We start from the raw sequence: 16674 nt of genomic DNA on the forward strand, positions 1-16674 counted from the left end.
CCTCAACCCCAGGGGTCACACTGAATAAGGCAGGCCCGGTCAGAAGGGCAGGACCAGTGCCATAGCGCACAGCAGGCAGCTCAGCACCAGTCAACCTCTGCCTGGGAGCTTGAGTCACCACAGGATCAGGGCTGAAAGCCTCATAGGCTGCTAAGCCACTGATGAGTTGCACCTGTCAGTAGGGTTCTCCTGATAAAAGCAGCCAGAAAAGGGTGAGCCAGTGTGGAAGCAACTTTATCAAAATTTTCATGTTTCTGCACCTCCTCTGTGCCTTGTTCTAGACAATGTTTGATCTTCTGCACTGTGACCTAGCTTGTGCTTTTTGATCTGCCCTTCTGGGTTTCATGGCTGGACTTCTGGATACCTGTGTCTTGAACCTGAACTGTGTTTAGACTATGCTTGTTACTTCTTGCCCAGGTGTCTGCCTGAACCTGGACACAGACAACAGCTGGCTTGGCAACTGCTCTGTCCACCTACCTGCCTAGTATGGGGTAAGGGGCGCCACTTTCTTGAGCCTCAGGAAGTAGGCGGGGGGGGGGAATGGTAGTGATTCTGGGGCCCATTCTGGATCTTTGCCTTGTGCCCCAGAATTACTAAACCTGCCCCTGCACACACTTGAAGCTAGTCTAAATAAAAATGTTATCTCTTACAGCTAGCTATTCAGGTATGACCATTGTTGGGAAAGAGATCCATACACTTGTGGGAATTCTGCTCAGCAGCCCACAGATAAACTAAAATGTGCCAATCTACAATAGGAAAAACTTGTTACTCCTTAAAAACAGAGATGTTACCAAAAGCTGCAAAGCTGACCACAAAGCAATAACCACTGATTAAGCTATATCATAAGTGTTTACTAATCAGAGCAGAGAGCAAAGCAAAACAACAAGAAAAGAACTTTAATCAGCTACCAGTTATTCAGAAATTAGATATCTTGTGCTATTACGCAATTTGACTGCATTGTTTTATACTGTATATGAGTCTCAGAGATAAAGGCAGGCTGTAAATAAATACAATAGTGCAGGGATGTCAATTATATGGCCTGTGGGCTGCATCCAACTCACACAGGACCCCAATCCAACCTGCTGACCAATTGGCCCTCTATAGCTTCCTCCTTCCTGTTTCTTTCATCACAGCTTTTTTGCCCAGTCTCTCCTATTTCCTGCATCACAGAGGAGAGAAAGAAAGCCCTCCCTCATTTGGCTGAGAGAGGGAGGAGGGAAAGAGCCAGAAAACCCTCTGTTGATTTGCTGAGGCTCTCCACCTACTCCTACTCTTCTGGGGATGGAGTGGGAGGAAATAAGCTAGAGAGAGAGAGAAAAAAAAACGGCATCCTAGGCAGCAGACCAACAATGTTTTATTCCAGGTACAAGCTTTTATATGCCTGCACTCTTCTTATTAGAAAGAGAAAGGGGAAAATGGGAGGGGAGGTGGGAGGGAAAGCCAGAGAGAGTAAATCAGACAGACAAGGAAGAACCAGAGGGGAGGGGAGGGGAAGCTAGAGAGAGCAAGCCAGAGAGTGAGAGAAATGGAGTCCAGTATTTAAGGCCAACAATGTTTTATTCCTGGTATAAATTTTGTGTGCCTGCACACTTCTTCAGAGAAAGTAACTGAGCAAGAGCCAGTGTAGTAGCTAAAATGTTGGACAAGGATCTGGGAAACCCAAGTTCAAATCCCCACTCTGCCATGGAAGCTTGCTGGATGGCCTTGGGCCAGTCACACACTTACTTCACAGAGCTGCTATGAAGGGAAAGTGGAGGAAAGTGGGGAGAAAGCTGGGATATAAATAAATAAAGTGAGAAATGGCCTCTCCCCATACATCCACAAAAGCTCTGCACACCAAATGGAGTTTTTGGATCCTAACCAGAAATCATACAGCTAAAGAGACACTTGGAAATTTATTTATTTATTTAGATTATTGTTTGAGTGATTTGAATTCTTTAAAGTGTATTGTGTGTGGGAAAGGTATTGTGTGTTGAAAGGCAGCAAATAAATAATAAAATAACCCAGTTAAACAGCAGTTTAAAAACAAAGATCTTTATTCTGATATACTCAGGGTTTTTAAATAAAGAGTCACGATCACTTTTAAAGGCAAAGAGTAATTGTTTGAGACCCATATTGAATTCATGGTTGTAACAGGTCAGTTGGAAGGTGGGAGATATCCCTTTGACCCCACATGGTTTGGAATGGCCAATTTAAGCCCACTCCTAGAGATCATTAGCCCTGGAATGGAAAGCAAAAGCCATGCATCACCTTGTTTTGTCTATTCACCCTTCCAGGATATGCAGAACCAATTTGCATGGTTATGCAAGGGTTGGTCAAGCTTAGCACAGTAAACGAGGGTTGCTAATCCCCAGGTGGGAGCAGGAGATCCCCTGGTTTGGAGGTCCTCCTCCCGCTTCAGGTGGGGGGGAAGGGAAATGTCTTCTAGGCACTCCATTATACCCTATGGAGACTGGTTCCCATAGGGTATAATGGAGAATCGATTCATGTATATTGGGAGGGGCTGTTTTTTGAGGTACTGGCACCAAATTTTCAGCATAGCATCTGGTGTCTCTACTCAAAATACCTCCCCCCAAGTTTCAAAAAGAGTGGACCAGGGCTCCAATTCTATGAGGCCCAAAAGAAGGTGCCCCTATTCTCCATTATTTCTAATCGAGGGAAACCATTTTAAAAGTGTGCAGCCTCTTTAAATGTGATGGCCAGAACTCCCTTTGGAGTTCAATCATGCTTGTCACAAACTTGCTCCTGGCTCCACCCCCAAAGCCCCCAGATATTTCTTGAGTCAGATCTGGTAACCCTAAGTAAATCCTTTTCAGACATTCTAAGCGGGGAGCATACATACATGGGAGGGGGTGGGGAACAGGACCATTTCAGCAAGCTCTTTCCCCAACCTACACATAATCAGTATAATGCATGTAATGAGCTGACACACGTACATGTCTAAGGCTCTTCATGCAATCAGAAATCCTGACAAAAACAGGGTTCCTTATCATACATAGAGCATTGTATACATGCACAATCTACACATAGATTCCAATGAACATGAAGGTTACCTGATTCTACCCGCCCCCTTTGAGTGGAGGGAATAAAAGGGACTAATATGCTTTTCTGCAATGACCTGGGCAATCCAAGCTAGCCTGATCTCATCAGAATTTGAGAGCTAAACAGGGTTGATCCAGGTTAGTACTTAAAAGGCAGACTGCCAAGGAACACCAGGGTTGCTACTCAAAGGCAGGCAAACCACCTCTGAATGTCTCTTGCTTTGAAAAATCTATTGCAGGGGTGTCAAACTCATTTGTTATTATTAGCATTAGGACATATAGGACTTGTAACATTCACTTTAGTATCACTGAAATTACAAGGATTGCCCAGAAACAGGTGATTTGGTAGTTACAGCTATATGTTCAATTTATACAACAGGATTAACACAAGTGCCATCTATACAAGTAGACTGACCCCAATTACAAGGAAAACTGGAACATAAGACTGACCCCTCAAAATGCTAAATAACCTGTTTGGGGTTAAACCAAACCAGACAGATAATTCTCTGTTACATAGCAGAATGATGTAATGAGAATGTGGCATCAACCTTGCAATCAGCCAGCGACTCATTTTTGACCTAATTAGACTGATACATTCCATGTACTCCCAACCTGATCTTACTTCCTGAGTGCGACACATGCAAATAGGTGAAGGGTTATTAGAAGACTTTTTTAAGCATCTCTATTACAAAACATTAATTTTTCATGCAGACATTTGTAAGCTGCTGCTTAACAACACAATCTTTCCACCACTATGTTGGGGTAGCTCTGTGTAGATGTTCATCCATGTCAGATAACATTAACTCATTTCAGCATTCAGCAAAATTAGAAGCAGAGCCTTCTGAAGTATTCTCCCTCCTTCACAAGGGAAATATATACTCCTGTGCCAGAGTTCTGGAGAGGAATCAAATCTGTTTTAACACACAGCTCAGACCAAGACTCACTGGGTTGCCTGAGGCAAAGTTCTATCTTGTGGTCACAATTCCCTATCTGTGAACTGCTTCACAGGTTTTTAGTAGAGTGAATGAAATAATCAGTGTCATCGTAAGCACAGTAACATCCTTCTAAGCCCATTGACTTGGATGGGTATAACTCTGCTTAGGATAGCACTAAATGTTACCTACCTAGAGACTGGTAGCTGGCTAAAGATCTAAACCAACAAAGAAGGAGGTTAAACGCTGTTAAGCATGAGTAAGCAAGAACTTTCTATACAACTGACCTTGCATCACCTAGAGGCCTAGTTAGCCAAATGAGTTTTCAGATAGAATATATTTAAAACAGTCAGGTGTCAATGTCTTAAAGCACCACGTTTGTAGGTGAATTCTTAAAATCATGTTGGTCTTAAACACAAGCACTCTGACTCCAGTGGAACAAGGACCCCACACTCTACACACAGTGAACACAATATACCACTATTAAAAAAAAATCAGTGGTCACCCTGCTATTGACTGGGACCAATATTTGTCCTAATTATTTCAGAAGAAGATGATGATATTGGATTTATATCCCGCCCTCCACTCCGAAGAGTCTCAGAGCAGCTCACAATCTCCTTTATCTTTCTCTCCCACAACAGACACCCTGTGAGGTGGGTGGGGCCGGAGAGGGCTCTCACAGCAGCTGCCCTTTCAAGGACAACCTCTGCCAGAGCTAAGGCTGACCCAAGGCCATTCCAGCAGGTGCAAGTGGAGGAGTGGGGAATCAAACCCGGTTCTCCCAGATAAGAGTCCGCACACTTAACCACTACACCAAACTGGCTCTCAGCATAACCAGCTGCCACATGTTGAACACTACTCAAAGGCTGGTACAGATGGGCAGCTTTGAGTGCATTGGAGGCATCCCAAACTGTGCCACTCCAAACTGGAGCAGCCAAACCCCAATCAGATGCTCCCTCATGATGCACCCATATATTGCACAGGGGGTGCTTTGGCACATTCACACAGTTGTTGCGTGCCACCCCCTTAGCACAGTTTGGGTTTATTTTTTCCCTTACATTTTAATGGCCATGCTCACAGGTCAGATATATATATATATATATATATATATATATATATATATATATATATATATATATATATATATATATATATATATATATAATAATACCAGTGAGCACCTATAGTGAATTGGTGGGTTCACACCACCAATCTGCCTCGCCTGCACGCTCCTGTGATCAGACGCCTGGAAATATGGATGGAGTACAGCAGAAGAATTTACTACCACTTCCCAAGTGATAGCTATTTGATCCATCTCAGAGACATCGGAGGACAGGGTGTGTGTGGCATTGGGACAGGAAGCAGCTGAGCCTGTCTGACCTTTCTTTTTTAATCCACCTGGGGGACATGCCTATGTTGGCTCAAACTGCCATCTGAATTCAGCCAAAGAGTCCAACCCAAAAAGTGATAAGGCTGTACTGAGTCCAACAAAACTAAATACCATTTAAATGTTTGTGATTGTACAGCATTAGACAACTGAATTGTGATTAGAACTGTGGCCTATACATATATCTACATGGGCTGCAGAGCTGTTACTCTATATGTTTTGAAAGGTGTGATCTTATGAATCAGTGCCTATAGTTTCAGATAGTTACCTGCTCACATGCTGACCCCATGGAAGAGACCAGGATTTTTTTCACATGGACATTTTCCTACTGTTTCGGGGTCACCTGCATCTGTTTTTTCTCTAAGATTCTTCACATTTTCCATTTTCTTCACATTTTCTTCCTCATTTTCCACTTCGGTCCTTCCATGGTTTCTTCAATGTTTCTCTGTACTTTCTCAAATCGATCAAAGACCCCAGGAGCTTAAAACAGTCAGCATAAGGATATAATCCATACAGGAGATACTGAAGAACAATTCTAATTTCCCTCTCAGCGCCCCCAGTCCAAGTAGTTTTAAGAGTTCAGATGACTTTGAATCTTAGTATGATAATTGAAAATGAAAAAAAAATTACTTCTTCAATCTTAGATCCAAGTGGGCAACCATGTTGGTCTGAAGCAGTTGAACAAAGCAGGAGTCAAGTTTCACCTTTAAGACCAACTAAGTTTTATTCAGAACGTAAGCTTTTGTGTGCTCTCTAAGCACATTTCATCAGACGAGGGGATCTGATGAAGTGTGCTTAGAGAGCACACGAAAGCTTACATTCTGAATAAAACTTGGTTGTTCTTCAATCTTAATTAGCTGCACCAAAGTTTCTAAACTGCAAAGGGGCAACTAAAGTACCCTGCAATTATGGTAAATTACAGTCAGGGAAGGAACACATGGTGTGCGATGTACATTCTCTTATCCTCAGACTCACCCATACAGCACAGAAAGCCTCATTGCCAGGCTCAGATTCATGGCTAAATGAACACCTTCAGCAACCAGGCTAGGAAGTCACTCAGTTATCTTAGCAATGTTGTACTATAGTGCTATTTGGGGAAATGTCCTAATAAGTTTACTCTCCCCATGCTTTTTCACATGTCCCCTCCAATTGTGGTGTTCATAAACTATCAGACTACTTCCTCAAGGGCATATTATGTTCTCATGATATATCCATCTTGAAAAGTAGCCCTAGTTAGACAACAAATCTGCATTTGGAGGTCCTAAAGGAAATCAACCCAGACTGTTCACTGGAAGGTCAGATGCTGAAGCTGAAATACGTTGGCCATCAAATGAGAAGGGAGCACTCCCTGGAGAAGATCCTGATGCTAGGAAAGACAGAAGGCAAAAGAAGGGGACGGCAAAATATGAGATGGCTGGACAATGTTACTGATGTAACAAACACAAATTTGAGCAGACTTCGGAGGATGGTGGAAGACAGGAAGGCCTGGCGTGACTTTGTCCATGGGGTCGCAAAGAATCGGAGTTGACTGTGCGACTGAACAACAACAAAAAATTTGGCAACAGTATATGGCTTTCTGGTTTTTAAACCGTGATTCAGAAGAGCTTTGCTGTGGCTGAAAGTAGTGTTATTTTAAACATACCAACATAAGAAAATAAATCATGCCAACTCTAAAGCGGATGCCAAATTATTTAAAGGCAGCAAATGTCATGTTTCATTCCAGTGTATACTAAGGTCTTCAGTTTCTTGGCTTAAGTGCATAATCTTTGTATTTAGACTACATTCCTTTCAGCATGTCTAGAAGGCTACATGTGCTCAACACTTATTAAGGTTAGCAAATAATCATGTCACAGTTGCCAGAAAACAGTTAATTATCAGGAAGCAATACAGCTGTTAAGATGTACACCAACAGAATTAGTTTTAAATGCCTTTTAAAAATTTAAATGTTATCAAATCTATGAAATGCTCTTCATTTCCATTTCCAATAGAAGGAAAAAAACAACTAAGAATGGTATTTGTTCCCAAGTTTCTTTCTCTCTCATGCATCAGCCCAGATTTAGATAACCCCTCTCTGTATGTGTGTGTGTGTGTGATATGTCATCAAGCTGCAGCTGACTTCTAGCACCCCCAGAAAGGGGTTTTCAAGGCATTTGAGGTGTTTTGTCATTGCCTTCCTCTACAGATACTTCCTTGGTGGTCTTGCTTACTTTCTGAGATCTGACCAGATTGGGCTCTACCATCATGCCATCTACCCTCCCTCAGATAACCTACACTTCAACAATTTTTGAAAATAACACACTCATTTGGATACTGAACTGGTTTTGACAAAACCTGGTTTTGACAAAACTTTTGATACAGTATATGTCAACCGTTTCAACAGAACTCACATGAACATGTTTAGATCCATGGCCTCAGGCTACGGTACACATACAATTTGTTCTGAAGTTATTCAGTGATCACAGCCTTACAGTCTTTGTAGTCACTCATCTATACCCTCAACCGTGTTGCTGTCAAGAGCAAGTAAAAGGATCTGAAGGTTAACCCGTCCTCTGCTCAACATCTCTCCATTCCAAATCCCCTCTTCCTGTGTTGCAAGTTTTTCTTTTAAATATGCACAATATCCCAAGAAGAAAAGGAGCTTGGGGAGTGTAATTTGGAACCAAGAAGCATCAGGCTAAGAAAGAAAAACACCCCCAGATTGCTGTCTGTTCCAAAGCCTGTTTTTCCCTTGACAGAACGGAGCTTGAGTTACTATATGCAACATGTAGTTATGCCCTAGCACTGAATAATGAATTGACAGGTGCTGACAGGTGGGTTGGTTTAAGGAACTGTATCAAGAACAAAATATACATAGGTTTAGTTGGAACTGTAGCCAGAAGTTCTCAGGACAATGCCTTGCTTTGCTCAGAACATTATGAATGATCAGAACACAAAGAGGGAAGGTAGAACATAGCTCATTAAACAAAGGTTCAAAGTGGTTTCACATGTGCCTTTGGTACAAAGAAGCTCACATTTGTGCTCTCCGGCATGCATTCAGGTAATTTCTAGTAACACTCCCAACACAGATGCATCCACTAGAGTTACTTTTCAGTGGCACATTTCCATGTTACTACAAGAAATGACATATTTGCCTGTATATGAAAGACAGGAAGCATTACACAAATCCCAAATCTGCAAAGTTCTGTTGAAATCTAGATGGTCACATTCAATTAAGCATGTGCTTAACTGAACCTACCGTATTATGCATACTGAAACTGAGCTAAACATAAGCCCACTTAATTCCCAGTAAATACTCATGAGAATGGACTGTCTGGTGCACGTGTGTGCTGTTAAGTTTTAGAGTCATTTTTAAAGACTGTTATCCAACACAGAGAGTGTGGAAAGAAGGAATTCGTCTCCAGAAGGTGCAGCAGCAACCCTACCGCTGTGCAAGGAAGATGCCAGGCTAGCTTTATAATAAAGCAGGCTACAATGCAACCCCTACACAAACTTCTTCCTGTGGAAGTCAATATGAGCAGCAGAGAGTGGGGAGGGGGCTAGAAGCGCGGGCTCGGTCCCTTGTCAGCCTGCACCAGATTCTGGCTGCGGGAGGAGTGCCGCTCTCTCCCCTCGGCCTCCCTGCTAGTCTTGACCCCAACGGGCTGCTTCGCCGTGTGGGAAGAGAGGGCAGCGGCCAAAGCCCGAGAGCAAAGGTTCACTTACACCGTGAAGTGATAGACGAAGCACTTCCAGCCGGTGGGCCGCTCCAAGAAGTTGTACACGCGGCCTTGGATGTTGCTCCGGCTCAGCAGGGGTCTGCGGACGCTGTAAATGGAGACGCGCGGGTCCAGGCTGATCGGGGGGCGCGGGTAGTCCGCGTTCACCACCACCGGCGCCCCCGCCTCCAGGCAGCCGTGCTGCTGCGGCGGCTGAAGAGGCGAGCCGCCGCCCCCCTGGGGTCCTCCCGCCGCCGAGAGGGAGAAGGGCGCGTAACGCGCGTTGGGGGCGTTCTCGTTGAGCTCCAGGGAGGCCGGCTTCATGCTGCCTTTTCTGGCCCCCACGGCCAGGCGCCCCAACCTCCACGGTTTCCTCTCCGCCTTGGGAGTGGACGACGAGGACGACATAGTCCCGCCGCCGAGAAGCGAGCGAGGAACCCGAGGCCAAGCGGCGGAGCCACACGGGAAGATGCTTACGCGCCGCTGCCGGGCGGGAGACGAAGGCAGGCGCAGCTGGAGAGTATCTCACACCCCCGCGCCCGCTCGGCTCCCCGAGAGTTCTTCGTGGCCCTGCCCACTGAGGGGAAGGTCCCAGCGCGACGCCAGCAGCCACCCAAGGAGCCTGGGCAGCGACAGGCGCTGCCAACGTAGTGCTCCTCGGCAGAGGGCTTTCCCCTCCCCCGCCCCGTCGGGGCTCCACGCGAGGAACAGCTACGGCGGGAGGCGGAGAAACTCAACAGGTGCAGCTGCTCATGCGACTTCTTCTAATAGGCACTGGGAGATACTGGGCACGCGTTATCTAGAGGAAAATCTCTAGCAGCAGGAATGCAGTCTAAATACAAAGTAGGGAGTTATTTTTATTGCATTTATCTTCATAGCAAGCAGAGAGAGAGAGAATTTGTCCAAGTCCATCCAGTGAGGTACTGGGGGAGGGGGGGCAGGTTGAAGCTAGCTTTCCCACAACCAAGGCCAACACTCTAGGCATTATGACAGTATATTGCCAAAAAGCAAACAAAAGGAGTCTCCACATCATCACTTCTAAAGGGGAGGGGTGGTTTCTGTTAGAAAAAGCTAGTGCTTACTAGCCATGATGACTTCAAGGCAACCTGCACATTCAGCAACAGTAAACCTCTGTATATCTGTGCTACCAGGCAATATTGGGAAAGACCTTGGCCCACATGCCTTGTTTTGGTGGCCTCTCAGAACAACTTGTTGACCACTGTGTGAAAAGGGATGCTGTACTAAATGGCCCACTGGCCTGATCCAGAAATGCATTTTTAGAAACAGTGCAGGGGAAACATTTATGTTCCCCTGAGTCTCACAGTCCCAAACCCAGTCAGCCTCTCTCATAACTGACAGGGAATCATGTAGTTTAGCAAGCTACTATATCTCAGTCTGAAAATGGGGATAATGACTCCTACTATAGATGATTGTAACATTACTTACGATGCTTTTAAAAATTTATATCCCACTTTTCTTCTTGATCCAGAACCCAAAGCAGTTTTTCACCTCATTCTCCCCTCCTCCTTTTAATCCACACAACAACTTTGTGAGGGTAGGTTAGACTGTAAGAGGTCTCCTGGCAGGGTTCCATGGTCGAGCAAGGGATTTGAACCTGTTACATACCAGGTTTTTGGCTTGCGCTCTAACCACTATGCCACATCAGCCCTCACTGAATCATCGTATAAATGCTAAGATTTATGTTAGTGGTTATTTATGCCCATAGCGCCCTGACCTGGATAGCCCAGGCTAGCCCAATTGCATCAGATCTCGGAGCTAAGCAGGGTTGGCCTTGGCTAGTATTTGGAAGGGTGACCCTGCAAGGAATACTGGGGGCATGATAGGCAATGGCAAACGCTCTCTGAAATGTTTCTTGCCTTAAAAACAAGCCTAGCTCTCCATAATGCTAAAAGAACTAGAACTTCTGTCTGTCAAACAATCTTAGGATCTCCTGCCTATACTACACACAAGGCCATATGACAATAATAATAGTATGCCTACAGCAGCAGCCTTCTCCTCAAACTGCACAGATTAACCTAGCTATTTGCACATAGGAGCCTTTTTCTTGTTGTCTATTGTGAGAAGAACTTGTAATTTCTGTACAACCGTTTCTCTGCCTACAATGAAGAAGTTTGCGTAGTAGTCCACAAAGTTGCAGCTTCCTGTCAAGGGAAGCAAGATGAAATAATCCATTCTCTCTAAGCTGGCTTGGGTTGAGGAAAAAAGCAGTTGCTGTGAATGGTCAGTCACTTGCATCAGCCCTGAGAAGCCTACGTGAAAGACAGAAACATCATTTTACTATGCTGGGCGGTCAGAAACTTATTAATGATAATCTAACATCGTCATCACATTCCTTTCCATATCTGGATCAACATCACAAAAAGACATGGTTTCTTTGCCATGTGCTAGTTGAAGCTGGAGTGCCTACTCCTGAGTAGATCTGGTTGCAGGTATTCATCTACCCATTAGCAAGTGTATTCCCAAGTAAGTGCCCCAACTCACTGTGTATGGATATCAAGCATGAAAAACTTGTACACAAATGGATCTACTTGCAGTGATTACTTAGCATGACAGGTACAGGCACTTGCAAGCAGTTCCTGTACTGCTGTTTACAACAGATGAATTGAAAGTATGCAAAGAGTAGTATTGGAATGTGCAGAGCCAAGGAGGGGCAAACAAAAAAGAAACACAGGGTGAATTGCTGGTGCTGACACAGCCTTCATTGTGGGCATGATTGAGGACCAACACCATGCCTGAAAATAGAAATCTGAGAAGTGCTTCAGTGAAGCACTGATTTACCCAGTATATGGAGTTTTTTCACATACTTCATATGTTATAAAAAACAGTATGTCAAAAGAGAAAGCATAATTCACATCCTCCCTCTGCTATGCTGAGATCTGTGAGATTCTTTCTTGTGCACATGAGACAGTGCAAATCATTGCCATGTATGGATAAGTACATATGAGTTTTTTGGTATTTGCAGCTATTTATACAAACTATCTGTGGTACTAGTTTTTCTACACTTCCAGAAGAGGGAGGGTAGAATAGCCATTTCTTCAAGTGTACTTTTATTTATGTATTTATTTAAGTGTACTTTTATGATGGAACGTCCTTATGGACTCTTTTGTTTAACCTTTCAAGACTGCTGTCTGCATCCAGAAGACTTTTCTGTGGACCTTGGTAAATAAAAGCCTGGATTTATTGGGTTCGATCTCTTCTTGATGTGATTCCTTTGCAGTATATATCAAGGAAGAATTTGTTGCCTTTCTAAATCTGAGCCAGTAGATACTGTCTCCTGAGAATCTGGAAAATAAAAGCAGGGACACAGCTGATACAAAAATTTTGTTTATTTTTAAAATGCATATTTGTATGTCATTGCTATTGTAAAGGCAGCCTACAAAAATTTACTTTCTACTTATGGAAAACTTTTAAAAGCATAAAATACAAAAACCAGGACAAAGATAAAGTTGCTGTAGATAAAACCGGAACCAATACACCACCAGGACCAACAATTTCCACATTTAGGTATAGTAAACTCTGAATATCAGTATGAGAAGCCAACATTGCAGGAAGGTCTTGGCTTCCATGCCCTGTTGTCCCCCCCAGAATAACTGGTTGGCCACTGTACAAGACAGGACTAGACAGACCACTGGGCTGATCCAGCATAGCTCTTTTTATGTTCTTCACCAATGTGTGAAAAAAATGAGTTAAGAGTAAAGGGGGGGGGGAACCCTATTATCACCACTATCTGATGAAGGGAAGTTTGTCTCTTGAGAGTTTATACCCTGGAAATCTTGAGAAGTGATTTAAAGGGAGACATGTCTTCTCCAAGCCAACTGATGGGCTGGTGGGGGCTTCAAGAGCCACACAATATGTGTGCAAGAGCCGCATGTGGCTCCTGAGCTGCAGTTTGGCCCCCCCTTTTCTCGCATTTAGCTTTTTCAGCAAGCAATCAAATCGTTTATTGAAGATGAAAATTTGAGAATTATTTTTCAAAATTCAGGAGTCTAATAATCTCTGTAAACCAAAAGTACATGAATTTTGTAACAGAAATTTCAATTTTCCTGTTTATATACTACAGAGCCTCTTGGTTTTCATTTTACTTCTCATGTAGATTCTGGTTCATGGATCTGCCAAACAATGCAAATCATGTGATACAGGTGTGGTTAAATAAACATCCAGCGTGTTGGCTGCAGTGATGGCTTGCCTGAGATAAGGCCTTGCTTTTTTGTTGCATACTTTTAAAGTGCTGTTATGCCATATCTGGCTGCTCTTCATCGTAGGCTTTTCTATATATTTCCTTTTGAGGAGACCACTGGTTATTTAGTTGAGCTGTTATGCCAGGTTTGGTGCAGCATTAATTTTCTTTTTCCACATGTGCGTCAAGTAATGGCTGCTTCTAATAGACAAAACATTTCACACCTTAGCCTACTCCAGTGCAGTAGCAATTGACTAATAAATTCTATTCCCAGAGCTTAACGAGTGAACTTTCTTTGATCCAGCACTATGTTTATCCTTGAACTTAATATGGAATAGAACTAGTTAACAAACTTCTTTCTCTGAGCTGTGCTGAGTTCAAGGGTGATGCTGGTGCTTAGACAAAAATATCGTGGCAAGATAAGGTACTATATAAAGTTAAAGAACAGTATAGTTATTTTCCACTTTATTTACAGGCACTCTGGAAGTCCCTCAGATGCTTTGTGTGGCTGATAAACTTTGATTTACAGTACAGCATAATAATAATTTGTTATGAAGATAAAATGTTTACAAGACACTGTTGTTGAATTCTGCTAGGCAATAGCAGTACCAACAAATGTCACAAAATTTGGTGTTACATCAGTCGCTGTGGTATTACATTCACATCACAGGCATATATACAAGAACAATTATTTAGAAATGATTATTGCTATGATCCCAATCTCATTTATTCCCAGAATAACTCAGTGTGAAAGATGCAGAACTTTAAGGTAAGATGCAGAACTAGGGCATATTCACACTGTACATTTATATCTAGTTAATGCCACTTTAAGCTTCATGGCATTACCTGAATCATTCTGGAATAGTAGTTAGTCAATTCCAGGGCTTTTTTTCTGGAAAAAGAGAACTCCCAAGAGGGAAATGATGGAGCAACACACAGTTGCCCCTAATGAACTTTTAAACATTTTTTTAGAATTTTGTTCCACAAAGAGGTTCCGAAACTCCATTCTGTCATGTTTCCCCAGGGGAAAGGAAAAGAAAAGCCCTGCCCGATACAGTCTTAGAAGCTCACTGGGTGACTTTAGGCCAATCACTCTCTCTTAGCCTAACTTACCTTGCATGGTGTTTTTTGAGAGATTAAATAAAATAGTTTTATATGGGATGTTGAGAATTCCCCTAAGGAAACTCGGTAGTTTAACTTAGGGTCAAACTACACATTACAGTTTTTGACATATTGTGCCAAGATTAACCAACCTGACTATGAAGCAGTCAGTCATATGTCATGGCGCCGGGATCTCATTTTCTAAGCATGCAGGAGCCTGATTCACATTCTGCATCATAGAGGAAGGCTGAAATATGCCATGTAGCCTCCCTATAGGGCAAATAGCACCCAGGGGCAGTTTGAGGTTGGACAAAGGTGCAGAAAATTCCAGTGGTACGCTGCATGGTGGTAACCCCTCCCCTTAAAAACCTGATTATTTACTGTCCATTAATAGTACTCAGAAATGAGTTTCCTGGGGTAGCCACCTTGCCATATCTAATGATAGGGCCAACCCTGCCTCAGTTACTGAACTCTGACAATATTTTCAACTATGTCACATTACTTTCCCTTTTAAATTAAAGGATTTATGATCAATTTGACAAATCTGGCAGACATTGCAGAATGCAGTGTCAGAAAAGGAAACAAAGGTATTATCCACAAATGCACTGTGAAATGCCTTGCTAGAAAGTTACTGTAGTTGATTTTAGCTAATAAGTGGGAATTTCCTGCTTCAAATTTTGGCCTAGCCTTCAACTCAGTAGGTGAACCTAAGCAAACTACATGCTCATCTTAACTGCTGCCTAATTACATTATGTGGCAATTGTGCTTATTTACCTATAGGAAAGTACTGGTACAAGATTGCTGAGAGTAAGTGTATGTGAGGTGCTATAAAGACTACAACAACTAGTGTTATTTTTAATGAATTATGTTATTTTTGGTAATTTTTAACTTCATTTTTACCTCACCCTACCCAGTAGAGATTCAGAGTTGCTTACATAGTTATCCTCTCCTCCATTTTATTCTCACAACAACCCTGTGACGTTGGTTGGGCTGAAAGTGAGTGACTGGCCCAAGGTTACCCAGAAAGCTTCCATTGTAAGAGTGAGGATTTGAGTCTGGGTCCCCCAAAACCTAGTCCAATAGTCTAACCACTATACCATACTTTGTCAGTGAGATTTAATATGTGCAGTGGCTCTTAAAGGTCTTAGAACATGTTTAAATGTCAACTTTGCTGACAGTGCAAAATCAGAAAATGATGAAAATGCCTGAGATAGATACCAACTTGTAATATTTTTGTGCCATGATTTTTATTTATTTATTTTATTAATGGGATTTCTATCCTGCCCATCCCACCAAGGCAGGCTCAGGGGCATGTCGTCTTATATCATAAGACTCACTATGATCCTAGTGCTTGGTTGGTTGTTTAGACAAGCTGGAGCGGGTCCAGAGGAGGGCGACGAAGATGGTGAGGGGTCTGGAGACCAAATCCTATGAAGAAAGGTTGAAGGAGCTGGGCATGTTTAGCCTGGAGAGGAGGCTGCTGAGAGGTGATATGATCACCATCTTCAAGTACTTGAAGGGCTATTATATAGAGGAGGGTGTGGAATTGTTTTCTGTGGTCCCAGGACCAGAACTCATGGGTTGAAAATCAAAAGAGTTTCCATCTCAACATTAGGAAGAACTTCCTGACAGTTAGAGCGGTTCCTCAGTGGAACAGGCTTCCTTGGGAGGTGGTGGGCTCTCCTTCCTTGGAGGTTTTTAAACAGAGGCTAGATGGCCATCTGACAGCAATGAAGATCCTGTGAATTTAGGGGGAAGTATTTGTGCAGGGGGTTGGACTAGATGATCCTGGAGGTCCCTTCCAACTCTATGATTCTATGATTAACTGCAAGCATCAGGGAAGTCATTTTGTGAGAGTCAGGCACTTTTATCCAAAAGCTCAACACAGTTATAATAGCAAATAATTTGCTTTCTATATAGCTAAGAATTTCTATTCTGAATTGTGGTTACTGATAAACTGTCATACTACACAGTAACAGATGATGTCTGAACACAGTCTGTAATCTTGTACATCCATGCTGTTAGGCATAGACTAGCTTTGGATCAAAGGCCTTCAGCTGGTATATAGGTTATACTGACCTGCAGTACAACATGTCAGTAGTGCTTCTATAACAAGTTACATCTGCTACAATACAACACTTTAATTCGCACCAATATTGTGTTAAGCTTTCGAGAAGCACTCCATATAAGGAACACATCAAGACATTCACTGTAGTAGAGCAGACAGACCCACTCAGTAGAGAAGTGTAGAACAGTAACATTGAATTTTCTTCTGGTGTAACAGTTGACTTTTTAGAACTAGAACTAAAAGAACTAGAAG

The 16674-nt window shown here is 42.9% G+C and overlaps 1 protein-coding gene across 1 annotated transcript in view; it reads right to left on the reverse strand.

The window, feature by feature from the left end:
- Positions 1-9463, reverse strand: part of KCNQ1 (potassium voltage-gated channel subfamily Q member 1) — a 523393-nt gene extending 513930 nt beyond the window's left edge. Inside the window, exon 1 of the mRNA XM_060262295.1 lies at positions 9063-9463. Coding sequence (XP_060118278.1) covers positions 9063-9463 — 401 coding nt within the window. The remainder of the gene's footprint in view (positions 1-9062) is intronic.
- Between the last annotated feature and the right edge of the window lie 7211 nt (positions 9464-16674).

This window comes from Heteronotia binoei, chromosome 21 (genome assembly GCF_032191835.1).
Source record: "Heteronotia binoei isolate CCM8104 ecotype False Entrance Well chromosome 21, APGP_CSIRO_Hbin_v1, whole genome shotgun sequence".
In the NCBI taxonomy this organism is placed as follows: domain Eukaryota; kingdom Metazoa; phylum Chordata; class Lepidosauria; order Squamata; family Gekkonidae; genus Heteronotia; species Heteronotia binoei.